This window comes from Ostrinia nubilalis, chromosome 30, assembly GCF_963855985.1.
Source record: "Ostrinia nubilalis chromosome 30, ilOstNubi1.1, whole genome shotgun sequence".
Taxonomy (NCBI): domain Eukaryota; kingdom Metazoa; phylum Arthropoda; class Insecta; order Lepidoptera; family Crambidae; genus Ostrinia; species Ostrinia nubilalis.
In genome coordinates, this window is record NC_087117.1 from 1,378,658 (window position 1) to 1,406,074 (window position 27,417).

The 27,417-nt window shown below is 42.2% G+C and overlaps 1 protein-coding gene across 1 annotated transcript in view; it reads right to left on the bottom strand.

Moving 5' to 3' along the window:
* Positions 1-6,798: 6,798 nt before the first annotated feature.
* Positions 6,799-27,417, bottom strand: part of LOC135085891 (1-phosphatidylinositol 4,5-bisphosphate phosphodiesterase epsilon-1-like) — a 136,418-nt gene continuing 115,799 nt past the window's right edge. The window contains exons 28-43 of the mRNA XM_063980676.1: positions 26,584-26,774; positions 23,387-23,515; positions 22,542-22,726; positions 21,668-21,859; positions 20,935-21,154; positions 20,211-20,335; positions 19,383-19,590; positions 18,242-18,456; positions 16,299-16,446; positions 15,745-15,821; positions 11,521-11,617; positions 10,944-11,070; positions 9,733-9,832; positions 8,955-9,057; positions 8,208-8,333; positions 6,799-6,871 (exon numbers count right to left, since the gene is read on the bottom strand). Of these exons, the coding sequence (XP_063836746.1) occupies positions 8,217-8,333; positions 8,955-9,057; positions 9,733-9,832; positions 10,944-11,070; positions 11,521-11,617; positions 15,745-15,821; positions 16,299-16,446; positions 18,242-18,456; positions 19,383-19,590; positions 20,211-20,335; positions 20,935-21,154; positions 21,668-21,859; positions 22,542-22,726; positions 23,387-23,515; positions 26,584-26,774 (2,234 nt within the window). The 3' untranslated portion in view covers positions 6,799-6,871; positions 8,208-8,216. The remainder of the gene's footprint in view (positions 6,872-8,207; positions 8,334-8,954; positions 9,058-9,732; positions 9,833-10,943; positions 11,071-11,520; positions 11,618-15,744; positions 15,822-16,298; positions 16,447-18,241; positions 18,457-19,382; positions 19,591-20,210; positions 20,336-20,934; positions 21,155-21,667; positions 21,860-22,541; positions 22,727-23,386; positions 23,516-26,583; positions 26,775-27,417) is intronic.

Genomic DNA, 27,417 nt, shown 5'->3' on the forward strand with positions numbered 1-27,417 from the left:
TTGTGTATTGTATGTATTTTTTTTAGTATCGCCTGTTATTTAGCATTATTTCTGTTTTTATTTTATCAGGATATACGGGTTAGTTTAAAAGTTATTACGTTTTCTTTACAATAAGTAATTGGAAGAAAAAAAATTCTATAAAAAATTTAAAAAAAATCTCAAAAATTTTTTGACCTCTTTTTTGTCGATAAAAATAGGTCTAGTTTCATCTACTTTCATATGTACACTTTAACGTGACTCACACTGTATAGTAATAGTATGTAAGCAGCTACTAAAAGTATGTTTACATTTTATTGATTTATGTATGTAAGATCTTATGTCTGGCTCTCAAAAGTATACTGATTTATATTTATGAAACGACCGAGATCGTAAGGCTAGCGGATTTCTGACCAGAAAAGCATTAGCACACTTATCAACCTGGAAAGGGATCAACAACGTATAGCCTTTCGCCGCACTGTCTACCGCGAGGCGTTTACGTTACAGTGCGGATAAGTGTGCGTTGCAGTACGGAGTTTCATACAAAGAATACTGACCGCCTCGAGTTGATCAAGTTACGATCCGTTTCCGGGTTGATTCGTGCTTCGTCCTTTATCCGGCTCGAAGGACCATTTGTGTTTCGATCGTATTGAACTTGTTTTTTAAATCTCTGCTGACCTGTAAACCTTAGTGGGTCTATATGAACTACAGGCTTAGGTATAACTGAGTAAATTCCTGAATTTTGCGAGATGTTTCACTTCAGGAAACTCAAAACGTAACCTTCGATTTGTCTCCTGTTATCCGCTTTGCACTGGAGGGAAGTCGAACATTAACTTTGAACTCCTCCTATGTTCTTCTGATTAATTTCGTTGCGGGTCCAATGACAGTTTAACTTTCCCCCGGGACAAACTTGACCTTCACTGGTTGGGCTATGGCGGTCAAGCTGTAGATCCTGGCTACACAGGAGTTGCAGCGGTGGGAATAGTCCCGCTCAGTTATAAGCTATGCCTGTAGAATTTAAACTAACAGCAATTTTATCTGATAAATTGTAATATTAATTTTGTAAGCTAGTCTAAAATGAGATTTATATTCAATTACAGCAAAATTAGAATATATTTTCATTGTGCATTGTTTGTATGGGACCCGACATGTGACGTGTATGATATGGCAGGCGTCACGTGATACGTGATCACCATACAACGCATGTACAGTCAGCGTCAAAAAGTTCGTGACATCCAAAGTACCCAATAACAGAGAGAGTAAGTACCTACAAATGAGTAGGTTATCTTCATAGAAACGCACCGAGCGCGGTTTGTATGTGAGCGCGCCAATACGTATGCGGCGCGCACGCACATACTGACAAAATTTAGCGTGGATTAACGGCGAGTTGCGCCGAATAAGTTCGCAACACGTCTATGTTACAATTGAAGACCACACGGGAAAAACAAAGAATGTCATTAAAAAGTAAGTTTCACAAAAAGGTGACATTCATTGTTTTTCCCGTGTGGTCTTCAATTGGAATAAGGTTGTGTTGTCAACTTTTTGGCCACTTTGGGTGTCACGAACTATTTGACGCTGACTGTACCTAGCACATTTGGTTTTTCTTAATTTCCAACCTAATATTGAAGACTTTAAGGTCGAGAATCGACCAAGGCTAGGCGGCTGTCTATCCAAAAATACATTGTTTAGTACTGATCATAGAATGTAACTTCGTAAACAGATTTATAGCGCGTAACTGTGTAGGTTCCTGCGGTGACATGTGACGTCACAGACCTGTCCCTATACGCCTGAAGACGTCATATTATGACGTAACAATCCCGTACAGTAGGTGTCAAGTAGTTTGTGACACCCAAAGTAGCCAAAAAATGCGATAGTCCTCCTACCACTTTAGCACTCACCAGTTGGTGCCACTGTCTTCGCTACTAGCAAGTGACAGGACCTTACTCTACAGTGGCGCTAACTGGTGAGCGCTAAAACGATAGCCCTCATTGGAATAAGGTTGTGTTGTCAATTTTTTGGCCACTTTGGGTGTCACAAACTATTTGAAGCTAACTGTACAAGTCCACTACTGACAAACCTACTTATTTATGCGCTGTACCTTTAGTTATAACTTCTAAAACCCTGCTTTTGTACTGAATAGTAACGTACTAATTTTAGATGTTATTTGATGGATCAAAATAAAATTATTTATGAAAAGGCAAAATTTCTTTTATTTATTACCAAATGCCCTTTGATATCAAAATATTCTTCAATCGTAGGCACATAATAATAGCCTAGTACATAGTACGTTCGTGATATAGTAGAATCAAAAAATTGTTAACAATTAACCAAAATGTCTCGAAAAATTTGATTAAACTCAGATTATTAAAAATAAAATCACATTAATCACAGTAAAATAAATTGTATTTCTCATAAAATATAATAGAAACATTCTGTCAACTAAATACATCTATTATTTATAAATTGATTTACAAAAACAATATAACATTGCGCTAGAATTGTTAAATGTTAATAAATTAACACAATTTTATATGTAACTAACTCTAAAACATTTAAACTAAATCTATTATATGATAACACTGCAAGTTATAAAATATTTGGATTATACTTTTTGATTAAAACTATTTTTGATAAGGTTTTTTTAAAGAATAAAATCACTAATCGTTCTTCCTGAAAAGTAGGTCTTATTCCACTTTGAACACCTGGATTTGATCACCCAGGTGATCTTATCCATGGGTGATCAAAGGGTGTCTATTCCAGTGGAATAGACTGACAAAAAATAGATAAAAGTTATATGTATGTTAAATAGACAGATACTTTAAGAAACATTAACAGATATAGTTTTTAAATTAATAATAACAATACATAATAATTTACACATGGTAACATTATTAGGCTTGTGCGTGACTTTAGTAGATCTACTTGTAAATAAACTTTAGAACTTTCTATTATTATTATAATGTATAATATTAATAATAATAATATGTATTTTCCACGAAGTCAACCATGTAACAATTTTCTTGTATTATTTTTCATACAAAATCTGTACTCTAAAATAGTAATGTGCTACAAATAATGTGATTAATATTTCATACATAAGAAGTGCTGCTAAAATCACACACATACATTTAGGCATTAGATACAGTCAGCCCCAAAAACATCTAACTATAAAATAATTCTTTTTTGAGACTAATTGTAAAAATAGGGTTCTTTGGCGACTAATATGTCTTTTCGCAATGATTTGTGCTATGATATTTTTTATAATAATTTTTATGACGATATTGCCTCGAGGGACAATTACGAATAAGTGATGGACATTTTAGTAGCCATAAAAATTATTGTAACCAGTAAAAAAGTATATTATGTAACATTTTTCGAAATATCATAAGTTTTCACAGCAGTAATAATTTACTTTAGAAATAGATTAGCTTTTTTAGAAATTATTTAACTTGTTTTCATCGTTATTAAAGAATTTAAATAATTTTTTATACGGATTTTTATGTGGATTTGATTAGATAACATTATTTTTCGGACAATCATTTTTGTGTATTTAAGCAAATTTTGTTTAGTTGATGAAAACAAGCTAAAATAAAGTTTCAATTGTATTTTTATTCGACATTTTATTAATAAACTGCCGTTAAAAAATACAATCGAGACCGTGCGATAAAATCTCGTTTTTATACATTTAGTTAGTATAAAATTCACTATTTATTTTAATATAATTTTCTTTTTATAAATTCAACTTGTGATAAATATGTACGCCATTATTATAACACACACTAATATATTATTTTCTAGTACACTACCTATATCTATATTTTGATTCGACGGTGATATAAACTTTGTAGATGGATGTTTAAGTAAAGTAATACATAACTATCAATCGGAGGAATGTAAAACATTATGAGAAATATTATCAAAGAAAATTATCATTTTCTTATCGTACAGAATAGTTCCGAAATTAGTTAGTAGTCTTTTATTATATCTTAATGCAAAATTGTAATTATTTAAGAAACCGTTGTTTTTTGGATAATTTTCGTATTGGTTGCTGAAAATGAAAATTACAACTTATTGATGTAGCTAACTGTACTATTTTTATATCAGTAATTTATTTGATAGATACTTATTTTATATCACCGCCGAAATGTGTAGGTATGTAATATATTATTAGATTACTATTATTAATAATATTCAAAAATCTCACTATTAACTCGGACCCCTAAGATGCGGCCGAAAGTATATCGTATTATTATTATTGTTGAGTCAAATTCAATAATTATTTCCCAACTGCATGAATCTAGGTGATTCTATTTCAACCATTTTTTTGTATGGGTTCAAAAATAATCACTTCTTGATGGAATGGAATCACTGATGGAAAAAATGGTAAGTATGTAAAAAACTCCATGGAAACGACAAAATACTCTTTTTTACGATATGTTAGTTTTGTACATGACTGTTATCTTTTAATATTATGTGTATGAGTAATTTTTCTTTATGCATTTTTGTGTATGACTTTTTTTATTGGGTAGTTGACACCAGCAATTATTTCAAGGCACAGCTACTCTACGAGCCAATTTTACTTAAACTTTAAATACTCCTTCGATTTTTACTGTAAAATGAAAATTATTTGATGTTCAGTGACATTGATAAAAAGCCCAGTTTGATGAAAAGGTGACGCCATAGTGCTATTCCTATTACAAAACTATGAGGGTAATGTAGCATTTGTAAAACGTCAATAATTCAATCAATTTTTTGATTGTTGTTGTCAACTACTCAATTAAAAGTGTTTACGAGTGTCTCGTGATCAAATTCGTAGATTAGCTTATATTTTATCCTCTTGTGTATCCATTATGTTTTCTTGCTCATCATTTTTAACATTATCTTTACGATCATCATCACCATTTGGTTCATCATCATCAACATTTGGATCAACATTATCACCTATTGGTTCAACATCATCACCGTTTGGTTTACCTTCATCAACATTTGGTTTATCGGTATCACAATTTGGTTCAGCATCATTACCTTTTGGTTCAACACCATCACCAATTGTTTCATCATCAACAATCTTGTCTCCTTGGTTTCTTTCTTCTGTTTCATTCTTGTTGCCTTCTTTCTCATTCTTCTCCAAATCATTGTCTTCTTGCAAATCTTCCACATCATCCAGACTCGCTTGGCCAGCTTTGTTGTATTCATTGTCACTTTTACTGGTTTCAGAGTCGAGAAATATCATTTTAGGACTTTTAACTTTTTCACCATTATCCTCTATTATCTCATCGATAATCTCCAGTCTCGATTTAGAGAAGAATTTGTGCAACGATTCGATTTTGTCCATCGCTCGCTCGTTCCTCTCTGAGCTCGATGTTAATGACGTATCTTCCGTCATACAAGCAGATTCGATTCTCTTCGATAGATCTGAAATCGAGTCTGATATCTCGGTTGTTGATGTAGATCTGCTGATTTTGACTACTTTCGGCTTGATGATCATGCTTGGAGGCAAGTCTGGGATATTTCTCAGATCGATCAGACTTATAGAAGATCGTTTTAAACTCGAACAGATGTCAAATTCTCGGCTGTCAGAAGAGGAGTCGTCTTCGAAATGTTCTTCGATCTTTTTCTCGATGTATCGAACTAGATCTTCGGCTAATTGTCTAGCGTACTCAAGTCTGTCTTCGCTTGATAGCTTCCTCTCCATCCCTCTAGAAGACGGCTCATCTTCTTCCATAATATCTGATAGTTCAACGCTATAAGGCAAGTACTGCATATACTGCAGTAAAGGAGGTTTAGTATACGCATTAAAGTTTTCTATGTCTTCCTGTTCGGTCATAGTATCGTCTTCGTTAGGCACATGTCTAATTCCACACACTTTGTCCACCGCTTCATCAAATATATCTTCCAAATCTTCCTTTACGTGACTTAAATCGACCACTGTCTCAGATATCCGTCGACTAGACTTCTCAGATCTGTCATCGCCTCTCTCAATGACTGTGTCTTGAGTATGAGTCAACGTTGAGTCCGATTTCGTCTTATTCATGTCACTAAAAGTCTCCAATTTACTTATGGTTACATCTGATTTAGACTTTTCAGATAATGATGGAGTTATGGACATTGATTTGTTCTCTTTAAACTTCTCTTTGCTGCCATAATTGTCCATGTATTTCAGCAGCATTTCAACTAGCGTCTCATTGCCTTCTTCGTCTGGTGTTTCGTCAATGTACGACAATTCTTTAACGTTAATATTGGACTCTGATAAACTGATGCCCTTACTTACAAATTCCGGTTCAGTTTTGATCTGTATAATAGGTTTCTCCACCCATTTCCCCTCCTCAGGACCAAATAAGAACTCCATAAGCGTTATTTTCTTATCATCCTTCGTCGTGATTTCTTCGTCTCTATCCATACAACCAGTAGACGCTAGAAACTCGATCAGCGTTTCCATTTTCTGTTCCAACTCAGTATTCACTTTCGTAGGTATATACGTTTCGATTTTGCCTTCCGTCGGGCTGTTTTCGCTTTTGAAGCAACTCCCACCGCTGCCTTTGCGCTCCTCCCTCTGACTCTTAACTATTGTAAAGAAGAAATCAATCAAATTCGCTATCCTCTTATCACTGCCATCGTCTTCATCCGAACTGGTCAGCTCCGATTCTTCTTTAGCTAAAGGGCATCGTTTAGGCGTTTCATCAAATCGCTTCAGCACAGTTTCCTGGACGACTTGTAGCAGATCCCTGGCCAGTCTAACCGGGGATCGGGTGTCGCTGTGGATGGGTTCATACGAGGCTGCAGGGGCCGACCGCCGGCGGTCCTTGTCGATGCGAATGAAGTCCCAGAGGGAGCCGAGCTCGGAGGAAAGCGACGCCCGGTGGTTGGCGAGGCGGGTGCCTAGCCGGCGGAAGACCTGGGAATCAAAATGATTATTAGAATGAAATTTTAATCAAAGTAGCTCGAAGCATAGAAATCGTTTCATCCACGAAGACGCGCCCCACCAATGTTTGGTCGAGGGAAGCGCGAGGAGTTTGATCCAAACAATCCGAGCGTCATTATTGTAGTGCGCGTGTGTACTCATGGATCATTTAGCGTGTACCGATACCCCTCAAACATTAGCGGAAGAATGGTGGGGCGCGTCTTCGTGGATGAAACGATCTATAACATTAGCGTATCCGCGTACTTATCTAGGGAAATTTTTAAGCGCGATGAGACACGATGTAGTTGTTACTTAAATTATTTTACTGCCAAGTTATCTTGAAGCCCAGTATCATCATCCTGGGGAGGGCAATGGACCATTCTGGGGTAGGTAGGTACCTACTGATTTGATCTCGTAAGAAACACCAAGCATAGCTCGCTGTGCAACTTTGAGCTTCTTAAGGCCTATAGTGAGAAGCCTCGTTTCGGAGCCATATTCCCCCTAATTACAAAAACTTAGACTGGTTGAACTCTGGTTTAATAAATTGACAGCTTTGGTCTTGTGCCACCAACGCCGCGTCACTAACTCGCTTCGAAAGGCCACCTTTAAGACCAAAGCTAAAGACGCTGCGTCTGTGACGCTTAGGTCGAAAGGCTACGGTCATTTTAAACCAGTGTTTGTCCCGGGCTTAACTTTTTTGTAATAAGGGGGATAATATCATCACTGATGGTAACACAAACTGATTGTAGTAGGCCAGGAGGTCACGTAAACGCAGCGTGGGACACGAAAGTAAACCGACGACAAGACCTTGTAAAAGGTAGCAGAAAGGCCCTGGATGCAGGCCACTACAAACCGGGCAGTATGGAAATCATTGGGGGAGGCCACAGATCACAGAAACTAACTAAGATGTGACATTGTGCCCAAAAACCTCAGATCATTGTCTTGAGAAACGCAGAACACACTGCTCGTGAAAGCAATGATGACAGCAGCGACGTCATAATGTAAACATTGCTTGCGTACTTAGTACTAAAGATTATTCGAACGTTGAATAAGAATAAGAAATTTATTCATAATGTTCATTACATGTCAAATTTTCAATATATTTTCTTATTAATAATAAACAATTGCAGTTGAATACTGACCAGCGCAGTGGATAATGAGAACATATTTTGATTACTTTGTGTGCGTGGGTTTCTAATGCGACACTGAGTTTCGAACTCAGCGTATTAGTTGGCATCTCTCTATATCTATTGGGGAGGCCCATGTTCAGCAGTCGACGTCCTGGGTCTGAAATGATGATGAAGCAAAGATAGAATTTATTATTTATCACCTGCCACACTCAGGAGCGCCACGCGCGCAGCTTGCGTAAGGAGACTCTCTTGAAGCGCGCTACCTGCGCTGCCAGCGCCTCTGCCCCTAAAGACCCGCCCGGGGCCGTCTCGCCTTCCGAGTGCACCTGGGACGAAACATAACCCTCATTTTGGAGAAGTGGGGTAAGAAGACATAACTCGTTCTGGCGAACTCAGATAATTTAGAAAACATAGGGTTCTCTGGCGTAGTCGGGTAATTCAGAAAACATAACTCTCACTGGTGCAGTCGAGTAATCATAATGATTAGATATTGACTAAGTAAAGTAGTGTATTACCAACCCTACACTGTCGACATTCCACCAGCTCGCACTAAGCGTTTCGCTAACTCATTTCAATGCGACAGCTAGGGACTGGAATTCGCTGCCTGCTTTCTCTTACACTATAATGCCTCTTTAAGGCGAGAGTGAATAGGCATTCAGTTTTCATTACAAAAAACGACCCTCTCTAATTTGCCAGAAACAAAAAAAAAGAGTTGACTCTCGCTGGCCAAACGGAGTGGCCTGATGTTCGCAAACCATGTAGTGACTAAGGGACAAACCCTTAAGTAGGTAGTTGCTTACGACATCCACAAGAAAAGTGGGAGTGGTCCTAATTCACTCTACCAGAACCACACAACACTGGAGATAATGGAGTTGCCATTGCCTCTAGTAAATTAGATGGTCGTGCTCATGCAATGGAGACTAAATGACCCGATGATGTATCCTCACCTCTCTTGCAGCCGCTCGCTTCTGCATATAAGCCCGCATGTCCTTGTCCGAGTGTCCCTTAGCGCGGCCGATGCCTTTACCCAGGGGAGTTGAGGATACGCGTCTGAAAAACATTAGATTTTACCACTTGTTGATAAAATGAGGATTTTCAGGGAAACTACAACTTCTGGTTTCAGGTTTGAGGCAGTATGTCCATTTCGTAAACTGCGTACTTTTCTATAGCCAAAAGGCTGAAGAGTTGGATTATGAAATTAGTATGGAAAAGTGCACTTTCTGCGACAGACCTCTGGTTTCATATGTCTCTGATCATCAGATGGCAGTTAACCTTCATTTATTGTGGTGAGCCCACTCGTAACACGAGCTTATTTAGCTTAACACGAGGGGCTAACGGGACTATTAGTAATTTGTGCAATACAAATTGCTAATAATATTATTTTTGAATAAAAAAAAAATTATTTGTATGATAACGATATTGAAACTATCAAAAATCTGTAAAAAGAGAACTCGACAACTCGTCGTCAAGCCAATACGAGTTTAGTGTATGATTTAAGTGCTCAAAAAACTTATTTATTTATTTATCGATGACTTTAAAAGACTAGAGATCTTCAACGTTATGTGCATGTTCATAAGACTAAAATTATGTAGGTAGGTATGTTTTTATACAGTGACAGGCCATCAGCCTACATTTTTGTTGCGAAATATCCTAAGATGCCCTATTCTTTCTCTTGATGTGCTTTTGTCTGTACAACTTAATACCTACTTATTAAGATAATCTTACCTGCAATGAGTGGGGTCGCTGTATGCGGCTTGTATCGGAGGCTTGCCCTCGTTTGGAGGGTTTTCGGAAATACCCCCTCCCAGAGGGAAAGGCGACCCTCCTGTAACAAAAACTCACTTTAGATTTATTTTACTAAACAATATAAAATAAGAAAAATAGGTAGATATGTATCTGCATAGATAGCCATAATATCCTTGTTCTCGAAGATAATGGAACCCATTATCAACAGCCAGCTCCTTCGGTACCTAGAGGTCCACCAGTAGCTAAGTGACCGACAATACAGTTTCCATGGAGGTTGTTCGGCTGGTGATCGTCTGGTCTACTTGACACATTGTTGGGCACAGGCGATCGAAGAGGGAAGCATTGGCAGTTAGTTTGCATTATAGCGAAGGCCTTCGATCGAGTTTGGCACAAAGCGCTTCTTTCGAAGCTCCCTTCCTATGGGCTTCCCGAGAAATTGTGCGGATGCGTCGCTAGCTTTTTAGCAGACAGAAGCATTAAAGTCGTAGTCGACCGTAAATGCTCAGATTTTACGTTTCAAAATGCTGGTGTCCCCCAAGGTTGTGTGCTATCGCCTACGCTGTTCCTTCTGCATATCAATGATATAATTATGTCGAAAACGCATTCATGTAATGCGGACAACATCACGGTAGATGCCTCTCTTTCGGGGGAACGTCATTACCTGCGATGGCTCTCCTAGTCATGCTGAGCCCGCGCTGTATTACGAGCGATGCCGGCGCGGTGTCCCCACTCTCTATATACCTGTAATGGCCCCGCTCTCTATCTCTTTATTTATTTATGGCCCCACTAGCCCTGATCTCTATCTCTCTACTTGCTATGGACCTACTGTCTCGCTTTCTATGTTTCTCTCTGCCAGCGATGGCCCCTCTCTCTATCTCCCTATATGTATAGACGTACCAGCGTCACCGCTCACTATCTTTTTACCTGCGATGGCTCCCCGTGTCATGCTGAGCCCGCGCTGTATGAGCGCGATGGCGGCGCGGTGTCTCTTTTCTCTACCTGCAATTGTCCCGCTATCCCCGCGATCTATCTCTCCACCTGCTCTCTATCTCTCTACCTGCGATGGCTCCCCGTGTCATGCTGAGCCCGCGCTGTATGAGCGCGATGGCGGCGCGGTGTCTCTTTTCTCTACCTGCAATTGTCCCGCTATCCCCGCGATCTATCTCTCCACCTGCTCTCTATCTCTCTACCTGCGATGGCTCCCCGTGTCATGCTGAGCCCGCGTTGTATGCGCGCGATGGCGGCGCGGTGTCGCGGCAGCGGTGCGCAGCTGCCCTTCTCTTGGAGGACGAAGCGGCCCAGGGTCTTCCAACTGGCCTGTGGAGAGAGAAGTACCTAGGTGTTTTTAATATTTTTTTAAGATCTTGCAACTTTAAAAAAATCTATTGCTTAAGCGGTGGGATCGAACCCACGACCATTTACCTGCCCAGTGAGGTCTAGTCTCTACCAAGGTGGAGCGGAGAAATGTTTTGAATAACCAATCAAATTTCATTCAGATTTACGAAGCCGAGCTACGGAGACATTAAAAAGAAATGGTATGTGGGTACGTCCGGGCAATATTGAAATGGCGAAATTTACTACATAATAAAACGGTAAACCACCTAATGCCTCATCATTTCTCCGCTCCTCCCCGCTTTGGTGGAAACCAGGCCTAAAAATTATGTCAATTGACTAGTCAACTAGTGTCCGGTGACCAGTCCCTGTTATGGTTAGTAGATTAAGCTTCATGGTCAAGAATATGGATGGGTGACCGCCCATGATGCTTACCTGGGCAGCGTAGACGACCTCGTCATCCGCCAGTGCCCGTTGCTGCGGCCCGGCGCCGGCGCGCCCGCCCCACTCCAGCTCCTCCACCAGGACAAACCTGGAATGGATGGTTTTGTTCCCATTAATGAGGGTAGAAAACAGAGGTGGAACTGTGTAAAGCAATCGTTATCATTGACAGTTCATAACGTACGATTATTCTGTCAAACACTTTGTTTAACTGACTTTATCGTACGTTATGAACTGTCAAATGATTACAAACGATTGCTTTACACAATTCCACCTCAGGTTAAGCCAAAATTCAACGATAAGCCGGCGCCGTAGGGTGGACATAATCCACACTGAAAAAGTATCAGATCTCAGGTCTTTCAGCATAACTTTACACGCCTCAGTCGAAATAACGGCCGTTTCGCTGTCGTTGTAATTAAGATGGGCAAAAGGTGAAAAATGATACAGTTAGTCTATGTTCATTACTTTTCTTTCTGTCATAAGTATAATCGTTTTTGTAGTAACGAAACAGCCAAGCCACATTTATATTTGTTACCGTAAAATTGTAAATTCCGTCAAAGTCAAAGTCAAAAGTCAAAATTTCTTTATTTGTTTAGACTAATAAATAGTTCTTACAAATCGTCATTTTGCTCTTAAGGAGCCTCTACATGTCTCATAATCTTTTTACCCTACCAGCGCTTCGAGACCAACATTTGGCAAGTGCTGAGAAGAAGCGCCGCAACAAACTCAGTCACCACTGTCTGCCGGTTAATATAAATAAATAGAAATAGCAGTAGTAGGTACATTCGATTCAGGAGCAGTTCACTGAATTTACCATGCATTCTTGTATAGTGTATCTTATAAGAATGGGTATACAAAATTGCGTGGTATATTAAACAAGGTAGTGACGTGCTAATATCTAGACTTACAGATTACATACTTAAATACTTGTAGAAATGACTCGCATACATAAGTTGGAATAACTTGGATTGACCAGTCCCCGAAAGCAGCGCCTGTTCACAGACATGACGAGTGAACCAGCCATCGCTTCACTCGACCATATTAGTCGTCAGATTATAATCGTATATATAGCCTGACCAGGAACATAAAAACCCTGGCACAGAGGCGCGTCAATTGCATTTGATAGTGCAACACTGAGTACAGTCGTAACTGTATTAAATTAATAGCCTAACTTTATGTATCAGGATTCAGGATTACGGGCTAATTTGATAATTTCATAAATTAACGAAAAAATATTATTATAGGTAACCTGGTTTAAATACTTAAATTAAATGAAACCATCAATCGAGCTACCTAGTAGGATTTATTTTATTATTCATCAATAATCAAATTCAGGACTTGAATATTCAACTGCAATATCTGCTCATGAACGCTTCAAACTCGGTACTTCTTTCCCAATTCCATAAAATTCAACACTTAGAAAGTGACAATTTTTTTAAAATAGGTAAGGTAAACGGCTACTAGTTCGTGATAGTACGTAAGTTCGTAAGTTTTTTTTCTAGCTCAAATAATAAGCAAATGGAATATTATTTATAAAAATTCTTCATTACTATAAAAACTCTATTATTTAAGCTATCTAAAAAACCAAGTACCAACATTGTGGCGCCAAAAATGAGAGCAATACGAAGCTTCAAACTCTCAGAGAGCCAAAAACAGCCGTGCGGCTTGCAAAGGTTGTTCTCACCGTAAGGTTAGCGCTCCAACTTCTTAAGCTTATAAAAAGGCGAAGGAACGTCCATTTAAATAAAACTTGTAATAGTGGTTTCATGTGTTCCTTGACAATTGATTTGGCTTAGAAAAAAGTTATATGAAAACGTAGAATTCCTTTAAAATTGCGATTAATTGACTCACGAAATAGCGTACATATAATTTTTCGGGTGTCCCCTATTTCGTGACACTACCGATTTAAGGATATTATGGATAACATTTTGATGCTTGGTTTTTAAATAATTATTTATGATAATTTAAATGTAAGTTATGAAACAAATAATGCATTTATTTAAGTTTCTCATGACCTAAATTCGGTATATGTTTCGTTCACTAGAATTTATATGACACGAGTTTGAAGTTCACATATATGACCAATTTTAAGATAAATTAGCTTAAGTAGTACCAGCATAATTTTGGTTTTATTTCGATTTGTTTTATTTATCTTTGTTTATTTGTATTGTATATGGGATAGATAATAGTTAATTGACACATTTTGACAATAATCCACTAATTTTACTTGGGGAATTTGGAATAATCAGTATCACGAAACAAGGAACCGTATTATTGTTACTTTTTTCCAAGTTCGTGATATGTAAATGTATGGTGTTAGGTACTTTTATGACACATACCATTATAGAAATCGACATATTTTTTAGTTTTTAATACTTACCTACCTAAGAAATTAATTACTTACTTTTTATTATGAGTCATTGGCGTATCTGGGGTTATTTTCAGGAGAGGGGGGGGCTACCCTCACTTGAAACAGCTCCAGGGGTGGGATTATGGGGAGAAGGGGGGGGGGGGGTGTTACAAATAACAAATCAAAATTTTATGGCTACGAAGGGGGAGGGGGGGGGGGTAAGTCCCCCTCCACATTTCTAATGGTTATATAAATATTTTCACATATCGCTAGAAATAACAAATCAAAATTTCATGGGTACGAAGGGGGGGGGGGGGGGTGTTAAGTTTCCCCCCCCCCCCTACATTACTAATGGTTATATGAATATTTTCACATATTGTTACAATTAACAAATCAAAATATTACTAGACACATTATTTCTTATGAATATTTCAGGTAAGTAATATCGTCAATTTCACATAATTATTTTATTCTAAATTTTTATTATCGTTTTTCAATTTATTAAACCCTTAATCATTATTTAAATATCCTAACTGGATGCATAAAACCTTATCCCGAAATAGGGGACATGAGTTCACGAACTTAGAAACAGAGCAAAATTTTGTCACGAAACAGGATCCAAACAAGAGGTCCGCAGAACAATTAATAAAAAAAAAAGTTCAAACTATATAACTATAAATTATGTATTAACTTACTGTCAAAAGACCAAAGTTTAGCATACAAAAGCTTTCATACTGATATCATGCTTGGTTATTTTTAAATAAAATGTTAAAGTCGTAAGAGCCTTAATATACCGAAGTAGGGGGCACTTACCTTAGTTGAAACAAACCACGGCTAATTTTCATATAGTTCCAAAATACTGAACTGTCCTATGCATGACATTGACAGTGGGGCGCCACCGTTAATACCGGATCGCTGGTTCCGATTTTTGCCATGTTGGAAACCATATAGTTGAACGATGGTAGCGCCCCCCTGTCATTGAGTTTGGTGGGACAGTTCAGCGTGGGTCATCTATAGTGGAATGTACTATACGATAAACATGTCAGTCAATTTGACAACCATTGTCGGAAACATTATTCAATGAAAATATTGTCCGAACCCTTAGTATTTTTCTTCGACAAATACTTTAACACATTGTGAACCACTTTTCTTTCACGACTATAAAAAGATTTTAGCAATTTAATTCACAAAATCAATTGCGCACATTTAAAATAAAGTTTGTTTACACTTTGACAGCAATAGACTGACATGCTAGGTGACATATATCAATGAAGTTTTCAGTTACTGTTGCCATTAAAAGAAATTAGTATAGATGACCCACGCTGAACTGTCCCACCAAACTCAATGACAGGGGGGCGCTACCATCGTTCAACTATATGGTTTCCAACATGGCAAAAATCGGAACCAGCGATCCGGTATTGACGGTGGCGCCCCACTGTCAATGTCATCGATAGGACAGTCCAGTATTTTGGAACTATACCATTCGTTTTCCGCAACATGGCGAGGGTTTTTATGTTCCTGGTCGGGCTATAAGTTAAATTACAATCTAACCTAACGCGCTGGTAGTTTACAATCTAACGCGTTATATTATAAACTGACAGAGTTCACAATTTTATTTCACGTTGACGTTATTATACCTGCCTTTTAATGCATTATGCATTACAAGGCAGGTATTTGACCGCAATCGCACCTGATGTGAAGTGAGATGCAGTCTAGGATGGTACATATCTGCCCTGTAAGTGCCTATTCACTCTCGCCTTGAAAAGGCCCGGATTATAGCGTTCGGGAAAGACAGCAGCATGAGCGAATTCCAGGTGAGGTGTAGAGTTAAGGAATGTAGAGTTAGAAGTTGTGAAAGAGATTCTTACCTTTTGGGATCATCCTGGCATCTAGCTTTGGTCAACGCCTGATAGACTACGTAGGATGCTGTGGCGCTTAGGGGAACCTGAAAGAAATATCAGAAATATCATCATTAGGTCGTTTAGTCTCCACTGCAGGAGCACGATCCTGGAGAGGATTGCCGAGAGGAAAATAGAAGTTTTGGCTTGTTTACCTACACTCCTCACGCTGTGTCAGGCAGGCATGGCGTTCAATAAAATGTCCAAGGATTCATTTCAGCCAACTGAAATTCACTGGTTCCTGGTCTATTCCTTGAGGATTGCCAAAAGCAAGATTTCCTTCTCATTACATAATTTGATCCTGATCGATCCGGGGCCAACTTTTATTGTGTCTTCCATTTTAGCCTGCCTTAAGACTAAGTATTTCTATAGTCTGGTCTGTGAACACGTAGAATTTTGTCACATAATTACATGCGAGCGATAAGGATAGGTGGTTTGGGGTCATTGGACAAAATTCTACGTGCTCACAGACCAGGCTTTACACAGCTGTGAATTTTGATCTAACAACAAAAATGTAAACTTACCTTCAGTATAGCGTACGGTATCTCATGTGAAACATTGTGGACGCACACCAAAAAGCTGTCTGGAGGCTTCCGGGGCTCGTCGTCCTGCGTGCTGGACTCCTCATCCGAAGGCACCGACTTGTCCCGAGACCGGTCCGTGGACGCCGACCTGGGAACACATTGAAGTCTTTAAAAGGCAGTGGGAATATAATTCCCACCATTTTGAGCCTTATTCGCTTATCTTAAGGTCCAAAAACAATGAGAGTTTGATTATGTTATGACTGTTAAAGGGTTAACCGACTTTAACAAAAAGAGGAGGTTAGCTCTATTCGGTTGTTTGTGTATAATTTCATCGTCATCATCATCACTTCAGCCACAGCACGTCAATGATTTTCACATTAACCGGTTGGTAGAGCCTTGCATCAGTCACCTTTGATTTGTCATTTCTCTACGTGATTGAGCCAGAAATGTGGAGATTTGGTAGGAGAAACAAAATAACCGACACAACCCACAGAATCCCCAAACTTAAATGGCAATGAGCGGACCACATGAATGAGTAAATCAGAAAACTAATGGGCTGGTGGGACTGAAAAGTTCTCGAGTGGCAACTGGCGGCAACCACGGGCCGGGAGACGTAATGCAGGCCTCCCACTTGGTGGACTGACGACCAGTGAAGGTAGTAAAGGCACCTGGATGTGAGCAGCGAATAACCGGTAGTTATTTAATGGGTGGCTGGTCGCCTTTGAGGGCGACAGTGACTTCTAATTCGTCTACTTTTGTTTGTAGAATTGCGTTTTACCCCCTTATGGGTTGAATTTTGCAGAATCTCGTCTTAGTGAGCACCTACGTTCTAAAAGGAACCCACCCCCCTGCAACATTTGAGACTCTGTAGTTTCTGAGATTTCGTGTTGAGTGAGTCAGTCAATCAGTGATATTTCGCTTTTATAGATATATAGAATCTGTTAAATGAGGCATTGTTTCTGATCAGCTCACCGTATGCTAGTCAGCCAGGCCCGGCTGCTAGGGTCGTCCCCCACCCGCTTGAGGAGCAGGCGGGCCCCGACCTTTGCAACTACACCCAACTGGACATTTTAATATTAATAAGAAAGGAATAGGATCCACCAGCTTACCGTATGCTAGTCAGCCAGGCCCGGCTGCTAGGGTCGTCCCCCACCCGCTTCAGCAGCAGGCGGGCCCCGACCTTTGCAACTACACCCAACTGGACATTTTAATATTAATAGAAAAGGAATAGGATCCACCAGCTTACCGTATGCTAGTCAGCCAGGCCCGGCTGCTAGGGTCGTCCCCCACCCGCTTGAGTAGCAGCCGGGCCCCGACCTTTGCAACTACCTACACCCAACTGGACATTTTAATATTAATAGAAAAGGAACATGGTCCACCAGCTCACCGTATGCTAGTCAGCCAGGCCCGGCTGCTAGGGTCGTCCCCCACCCGCTTCAGCAGCAGGCGGGCCCCGACCTTTGCAACTACACCCAACTGGACATTTTAATATTAATAGAAAAGGAATAGGATCCACCAGCTTACCGTATGCTAGTCAGCCAGGCCCGGCTGCTAGGGTCGTCCCCCACCCGCTTGAGTAGCAGCCGGGCCCCGACCTTTGCAACTACCTACACCCAACTGGACATTTTAATATTAATAGAAAAGGAACATGGTCCACCAGCTCACCGTATGCTAGTCAGCCAGGCCCGGCTGCTAGGGTCGTCCCCCACCCGCTTCAGCAGCAGGCGGGCCCCGACCTTTGCAACTACACCCAACTGGACATTTTAATATTAATAGAAAAGGAATAGGATCCACCAGCTTACCGTATGCTAGTCAGCCAGGCCCGGCTGCTAGGGTCGTCCCCCACCCGCTTGAGTAGCAGCCGGGCCCCGACCTTTGCAACTACCTACACCCAACTGGACATTTTAATATTAATAGAAAAGGAACATGGTCCACCAGCTCACCGTATGCTAGTCAGCCAGGCCCGGCTGCTAGGGTCGTCCCCCACCCGTTTGAGCAGCAGCCGGGCCCCGGGGCGCGCGGTCGCCACCCGTAGCACGCGCTCATGAGGCGCCAGGACCCTCTGCGTGGGAGCCCTGGATGGAAGCTCCTCGACCAGCACGTAGTTCCCGCGGGAGGAGCGGCACACGCCCGTCTTGGTTAGGCATTGGGCTATTGCCTGGGAAAACAAAAGACATGATGACTATTCCCGGTTCAGGTTTCCACGGGATGGCAGCTGCTAGGCAGCACGTAGATACCGCGGGAAGAGCGGCACACGCCCGTCTTGGTCAGGCATTGGGCTATTGCCTGGGAAATACAAGTTAGACACGATGACTATTCCCTCAGGTTCCCACTGCTGCAACTCCTGCGTAGCCAGGATCTACAGCTTGGCCAATAAAAAATTAACCAGTGTAGGCCCAGTTTGTAAGGGGAGATTTACCCCAAACCTATCTCAAGATTCTCAAGTGGATAAACTACACCAAAAACTAGAGTTAAAGATCAATTTCACACTAGTGAAATCACAGTTCAAACACAGTTCCAGCACAGTACACCGGCACAGTGCAAAATTTTCTTTCACACATTCTCTATCTAGACATCCGACGTCCTCATAAAGATAGCAGGAAAGCGTTGTGTGCAGGCCGCTACCAACCGGGCAATGTGGAAAATAATGGAGGAGGCCTATGTTCAGCAGATAACGTTCTGTGGCTGAGATGATGATGATGATGACATTATCTCTGAACGCATGCCCACTTGTCAATGAACGAACACGATGACTGTGGCTTTACTGATTGTGAATCGACCATCATCATCATCATTTCAACCATAGGACGTCCACTGCTGAACATAGGCCTCCCCCAATGATTTCCATGATGACCGGATGCTAGCGGCCTGCATCCAGCGCCTTCCTGCTTCGTCTAAGCTGGCAGCTGGCAGTGGGCGGGGCACATAGCTCGTAGAGACGATGGCCGTTGGGGCAGAAAAGTTCTCGAGTGGCGACCGCGGGCCGGAAGACGTAGCGTGGGCAGGCCTCCCACTAGGTGGACCGACGATTTAAGGTGGCATCATTTGGCTGAAACGAACAAACTGTCTAAGCTGTCAACTCACCTCATTGGCCGTGGTATCCCTCGTGACCTTCAGTATAGAGTACGGTTCATGTCGTGCCACTGCGTAGACCACCAAGAAGTGAATCTTGCGCCGCTCGCGTGGCGACGAGGGCTCCACGTCACCGCGACACGATTCCCCTGCTAGTTCTTCAGAGCATCGGGAGAAGATGAGCAGGGAGGCCATGTTGAGAGGCTGGTTTGTTGGGGACCTGTGAAAGTGTTGTTATGGCGTCAGTCATGGGCGTAACCAGGAGGGCAGGGGAGGGCTGCTGCCCCCTGGAAATCTCGGAGAATCGTTAAGTCAAACGATCTAACCTAAAAAAAATAACTCCCCCCCTCCAGGCCAGAAACTAGGTAGGTATGACTTGACAGTGGAGACTAAAATACTAGTGATCGAAGTAAAATTTTAGCCAGTCCCTCTGTGGTTTAGGATTTTGGGTGAAGCTTGCTCGCTTCCATCTTCAGCCTGGTCATTACTTTCCATCGGTTAAGTTAAGATACAGGCTAAGAGCTTAGCTGTTATGGTTTTATGGTTAAAAAAATGTGACTATAGGTAAGAATTTAGGACGTAGCGCAGTTATCAACCCGGAATGGGATCGTAATCTATCGATAAAATATCATAATACTGTGTTTATCCAAATGATAAAAAAATAAAAAAATCGTATCAACTCGAGGCGGTCAGCTAATTTTATAAAATTTCACACTGCAACGCACACTATTGTCCTCCACTCCTCGCTTTGCGGTTGACAGCTCACAAAAGGCGATACGGTGTTGATCCCTTTCCGAGTTGATAAGTCTGCTATGAGCTTTCTTAGCACAAAGGTCTTACCGAAGCCTGACATGCCTGTAGCCGGGTCGTAGGCACTGCAGCGGTATCACTCTCTGGGACAGCATGTAGTTGGTGTCAGCGTCGTACACCTCGAAGCGGACGAAAGCCAGCTCTGGGAAGTTTATCTGGAAGATAAGTTATGTTTAGAGTTAGTGACGTGTATTTCTGTACATAGAAAAACAAAATCAAATAAAAACAGTAAATTTATGGGCCCAAAATCGTGCCTTGAGGTACTCCAATTGATTTGTAAGACGTGGTTACGAAAGAAATCTTTAAACACCTATGTTGTTATTAATTTACCGATATTAAAATTAATCATAAAAAGTAACGAGGTTACGTTTTTGAGTAAACGAGAAAAGTGTCAATAAGTATTTAACAGTATTAAATGCTTCGTCAACATCTTGACTGTTATTTTCTGAAAATAGGTTTTTATAGGGGTTTTATTACACAAAATCTCCTCTCTCTAACAGAGTTCTGACCAGCATAATGTTGAAAAAATCTATATCTATAAAAGCGAAATGCCACTGACTGACTCACTCACTCATCACGAAATCTCAGAAACTACAAGTGCTAGGAGTCTCAAATTTTGCATGGGGGTTCCATTTAGAATGTTAGTGCTCACTAAGACGGGATTTTGCAAAATTCATCCGGGATCCACGCGTACGAAGTCGCGGGCGGCCGCTAGTGTATAGTAATAACTAAGACATATTTTTATCTATCTTACCTTGAAATTAAAAGTCTCATTCCATATCGGGTTCAGCGCGTTCCTCCTGGCCACCTTGGTCCTGATCTTCCTGCAGTCAGCGGGCACTCCCAACACCTCCACCTCCACGAAGGCATTGTAGAACGAGTATACGTTCTCAGCGACGTACTGCCCGGATATGACTGCGAGTGTCAGGTGGGCTGCGTGGATCCCGTCGAATTCCTTGTCGATTGGGTTGAAGCTGGAAGAAGATCAAAAGAGTTCTTAAAAAATAATATCGTCAGATCATTTAGTCTAGGCTGCAGGCGGACGACAATCTCTACTAATACTGCTAATACTTCCCAAGCTGGCCAGACGGGTTGGGAGACCTAATGTTCGCATTATTTGTCCCTTAATTAGTCACCTTTTATAACATCTACAGGAAGAGTGTAGGTGGTTTTACTCTCCCACAGTTTCGTCCGAATTTCATTCTGTCACAGAAAATTATCATGACGCAAAAGGGATCACCTCAAGTTGACAGACAGCTAAATTTACGGGACTCTTCTTCCCACTGCTGCAACTCCTGCATCTGCCGCTTGCCCGCCAATAAAAACCCAACCAGTGAAGGTCAAGTATGTCCCGGGGGCAAGTTAAACTGTCATTGGATCCGCAACGAAATTGATCAGAAGAACATAGAAGAAGCTCGAAGTTTAGACTATGGAGGTTTCTCGCTGCTCGAATCCATCTAGAATTTATTACTATTCTAGTATCTTACCGTCTATAAGCGATGTGTTTAGGGTCCCACATGACGGGCGGTTTCCTCACGAAGCCCACGCAGCCGTTGCTCTCAAACATGGCCGCGTTGACCGCCATCGCCGCGTCCTCAGTCTGGTAGTTGAGAGCCACCAACTGGACGCCGCACGACCAGAATACTACTGGATCGAAGTTGGACGAGTCGATTCTTAGGCTGTAGGGAAATTTGTTGTTAAAGAAAGAAAGAAAAATATTTATTTGGTTGTGTCTGTAGGCATCCTAAGTACACATCCCTCATCGCAGAAAGCGGACAGGGGGATTCGTACTAATACGGGGTGTCAGACTGAGCTGGCTAGGACGCTCCGTTGCTTGGTACCAAAAATAAAACAAAACAAATCTACATAAAGATTTGTCCTCCTCTGTAAAAATAACTAGAGGAGGGGATTGGGGTCCTCTCGCAGCCAGAGAGGCTCGCTCGAGTGCGAGACGCGAGTTAACCTGAGCCGGAGCTGTGGACGAATGTCCAGGTTAGGACAATAACTTGCGGCTTCGTTTCATTGGGCTCCGGTAGACACAGTCGTATTATAGTGGGTAAGCCGGGAGAGAGACCCATATTTCGCACTGGTCTCTTTAATGCGGGCTGCATTATACTCATATATCTCACCCAGCTCAAGGCGGGGCACATAGTAAGTACGGCCGATGTGGCAGCGAGGGTCTGGAGTGGAAGCCACGTAACGGAAAACGCAGCGTGGGACACAAGGTGGACCGACGACCTAATAAAGATAACTATAAGGAAGGCGCTGGAAGCAGGCCGCTATCAACCGGGCGATATGGAAATCATTGGGCATATGTTCAGCAGTGGACGTCCTGTGGCTGAAATGATGATGATGACTCACCCAGCAGGGTACGTCCTCACGAGCTGCGTCTCGGTATGAGCTATCAGTGCCCGCGAGTGCTTCCTGCAGATCTTCTTGCCGATGGCCTCGTTGACGGACGAGCAGCGGTAGCAGGGGTGGTGGACCGCCGGCGCGTTGAGGCAGCGAGCTCTGGTGGTGGAGGCTTGGGACTGCTGCGCTAGTTGCTGGAAGAAGGATATTTAAGTTTATTCGATGCTTCCTTTGCTCTTTTTTTATGCAGAACAAGGAAGGTATTTGGACTGCAATCACACATAACGTTACAACGATCGAGTTAACACGCACATTGCGGCCGTGAGTGACGTTACATTAAACTCTCTGAGACGGACGGGGCGAACGCGAGGAGGTGTGCGGAGAGAGAGAGAGAGTCGCATTCCAACGAGGTGCGCAGTTAGCTCGATCGATATGTAAGTGAAATTCAGTCTAGGATGGGACATACATGCCCATTCTCTCTCGCCTCTTAGAGACCCGGTTTATAATGTGCGGGAAATACAGCAGTAGGCAGCGAACTATAGTACAAGTAACTAGTTGTTCAATTTTATAAAAATGTCAGCGAGACGCTTCGTGTGAGCTGGTGGAATGTCGACAACGTAGGGTAACGTGTTACACTAGTCCTGCCTATGGTTCCAGTGTGGGAGTTTTCATTGAACGTCGTCGCTAGCGAGTGCGTCAAAAATCTATTTTAGTTCTTGAAAGTATCCGCTAGGGACGCTGTACAATCTGCCATTCTGCATAATTGCACAGTCGCTAGCGAAGACGTTTGTAGTAAACTCGCCTAAGCCGCCTAGAAGACGGCTGCAGGTGGGATTGATTGGAAAGAAACTCACAGTGCCGGCGCTGTCGCTGCTCTCCGAAGACTCGAAGCTGCTGCACGGAGCACTGTCCTTGGCCGCCGTGCTCGGCTGCTTCACCGAGCTTCGGGGGGAGAGCGGGTTGAGGCCGCGGAACTTTATTGCCTGAAGATAAAAGTAATTTATAGTCTTTAAATAGACTTCGGACGCAGGTTGGCCGTAGTAAGGACAATCTGGCCAGGTGGGGATTCTTGGATGGCTTGAGCATGGAGTGCAGGTGCGGTTTTGTTCCCCAGTCGATGAAGCACCTGATGTCGTGCCCTGAGTGCCCAAGCAACTGCACTCAGGAGGATTTGATGAGTGCTACTGACAACGCCACTCTTGTGGCGGAGTTTTGGGCTGACACTGTGTAGGTTTGTTGTCGACACGAAAAGAAGAAGAAGTTAGCCACTGTTATTTTTCATAATTGTGTCGGAATTCATTGACTTTTCAAAAGACCTAAGCCGTAATCGAGAGGGCCGGGGATCGTCAGGGCATTTGCCCTGATCGGACATCTATAAAAAGTTATTAAACCTCCACAGGTGGGGGCTAGCGGGGCGTTTGTTTGGGCCCATTCTTCGGAGAGCCGCTCTCGGTTCTTCTGATCTGCAGAGCTGACTGAGCAGCGGCATAGAGCAGACTGTTTCACCCGGATGGCAATGAGGGCTATCGTTTTAGGGTCATTCCACCGGCCATGAAAATCACGTGTCCGGGGCCAAAAAGTACCCAAATATCATAATATTTTAGTAACAAATATTTTTATCTAATAGTATAACTTTGGTTCTTGTTGTTAAACCACAGAGATAGTTAATAATAGTTAATTAAGTAATTTAAAAAAAAACGTGAGTCATCAAAAATTTATTACCACGGCGTGTCCGCGCTCCCGATTTCAGAACAAATTTGCTCGTATAAATTAATCCGTTATTATTACCGCTTTCAATGCTTATGTAATCGATTACTGATTAAATAAACATTGATAAATTAAATACGATATAACTATATGACTAAAATGTTTTGTAAAATAACTATTTGAAGTTGTGTCCGGGCGTTAACCGTGATTACCCCGACACGTCACTAATGTGCGCCTACGTCCCTAGCTACGCAATTTAGAAACGAGCTCTATCCTCCCCCGTGAACCTTTAGTGGTGGCCTGCGTGCCGAGGTGATCGGTAATGCAACTCGTCGCAGGATTTCGGAGTTATCGAGATAAGAATATGATTACCCCGACCTTGGTTCAGTGCACGATTGATTTACTCTATCCTGTTTTTTTAGGTTTCTTTACATGGAAAGTTCTTGAGAATGTACAGGAATAATGGTCCATGTAACCGCATTTTTGTGTATTAAAACATATGGGATTCAACTTACAGATTGGGCAGGGCTCAGGATAAACCTTAATTTTTTGACTACCCCGACCTTGATTACCCCGACTTTTGTCACCGAGTAATCAATAATACTGTAATTTTACTAATGAATGATTAACTAAATAACGTTTAATAAGCAAAATTACCCTTTACTAAAATGAAATCCTTTCTCCTATTAATACATAATATTATCCCTCAAAATTGGCAAGACCCCTGGACTCGACCTTATCACCGCTAAAATGCTGTAAGCCGATGTAAACTCCTCCGTTAACGTCCTGACACCTGTCTTCGAAAACATCTGGATGGAAGAGGAACTCCCAGACGACTGGCATAAGGGGCTTCTAATTATTGTGCCGAAAAAAGGTAAAGCAAGGGTATCAGTACCGGAAGACCCAAGAGATGCGATCTGGAGTGAGGAATTGCACACCGTTGGTGCAGAGGATGTCCAACGAGTCCACAATTTCACTTACCTCGGGAGCATCGTTTCAGAGCCTGGAGGTACCGAAGAGGACATCACTTCGCGCATTGCCAAGGTCAGAGCTACCTTCGCACAACTTCGAGCCGTATGGCAGTCACGGAAATTGACCCAAGCAAGATCAAGTCCAACGTCAAACCAGTTCTGCTCTATGGGCGTGAAACGTGGAAGGTCACTAAGGTCATCTCGCACCAGCTGCAGATCTTCTTCAGCCGCTGTCTTCGCCGAATTCTCCAAAATCTTCAAACGACGAACTTTTGGAACGTTGCCACGAAATACCGATCTTTCAGCAGATTAAACGCTGCAAGTGGAACTGGATCGACCACACTGCGAAGGGACCCCGATCACATCCCCAAGCAGGCTCTAGATTGGAACCCCCAGGGAAAATGCAAACGTGGTCGCGCCAAAAAAACATAGCGGCGCACTGTTAAGACTTGGAGCGAGATCAAACACGAAGCTCAAGACCGAATGCGATGGAGGACTGTTGTGGACGCCTTCTGTCCCATATATGTATGTTTTTTACTCTTTTACGCAACAACTACTTAACAGATTTTGTTGAAACTTTACAATATTGTCGTTTATACATCAAAATAACAAATGGCTAGTTATAATAACATTTATTTTACCATAACTTAAAAAACCCTTAGAAAATAAAATATTTTGTTTTATTTTTGATTACTCTGACTCCCAACTTTGATTACCCCGACCATGAAAATTTTGATGTCGCATAACTTTTTATTCCTGCTTGCTACAGATGGGCCAATATAAAAAATATGCTCGTAATAATGTCTATTTTGAAATGTTTTACCTAAACTTACTCTAAATTCAAAAATAAAAAAGGTCGGGGTAATCAACAAAATAATCCAGATCCGGAGAATGACCGTTTAGCGCTCACCAGTTGGCGCCACTGTAGAGTAAGGTCCTGTCACTTGCTAGTAGCGAAGACAGTGGCGCCAACTGGTGAGCGCGAAAGTGGTAGGAGGACTATCGCATTTGCGCTCATCAAGATGGCGCCACTGTAGAGTAAGGTCCTGTCAATCGCCAGGGGTGCCAACTGTTAAGTATAAAACGATAGCCCTCATTAAATGTGTTTCCAAAAGTATACGAATGAAGATTAATAAATTGATCTTACTGATCAGCTCAGTATGACAGAAAAGTGTACTACTCCACCTTTGCCTCTTGAGTGTTGTTCCCCCGCTGCGACTCCTGTGTAGCCAGGATCTAGTTCTACAGCTTGACCGCCATAACCCAACCAGTGAAGGTCAAGTTTGTCCCGGGGGAAAGTTAAACTGTCATTGGACCCGCAACGAAATAAATCAGAAGAACATTAGGAGGAGTTAACGAATGTTGTCACTCACCTGTACATAAGTGACCATGTCACTCAGTTCCCTCGCTATCTGGTTACTCCTCTTCCTTGTAGGGGCGTGTTTGACACTCCCCGACGTGGTCTCGCCGTCTCCTTCACTCCTGCGGAAGCTCTGGTAGAGCGACAGAGAAGTCCGACCGCACTTGTCCTCCATGGAGTTGAGTATCTTGTGCAGTTCTTTTTCTGTGGAAATAAGACTTTTATTAACCGCTGAAGAACGAGATAATCGAAGAAAGTTACAGTAATTATGTGCAGGAATTTTATAAACAACATTTTTTAGGTGTAAAAAGTGTGTAGGTTTTAAAAAAAATAACAATCTTTGAAATTAGCTATAGTAAAGTCTGGTCTGCGAGCACGTAGAATTTTGTCCAATGACCCCAATCTACCCATCGCGCTCGCACGCTTACTGCGGCCGCCCGTCGCACAGTCGCGACAGCAATATAATTACGCGCGAGCGATAAGGATGGGTAACCCCAATCCGTCCCCCGGACACGGCCTGAGCCGAGGTCCGAGCCTACCGTGGCGCCCTCAGGCCGCGTCCGTAGTCCCCCTCGATCGGGCCCACTAGAGTGAGCCCGCCGTAGGCTGGACTTTGGTCCAACACCGCGGTGGGCAACCCTCTAGTTGGGTTCGCCACTGATCGGGCGCCTTATGCGCTCGATACGGCCCGATCGCGAACGTCGGTCTGCGACCGACGCGGACGAGCCTGGGCTTCGCTTCGCGAAGCCCACACTCGGCCTCGTCGGCACGCGCACCGACGATCGCCAAACGGCTAGAGTACCTTCTGTACTCGCCACTCTGCCCGGTGAAGTTGGAAAAGCTCTTC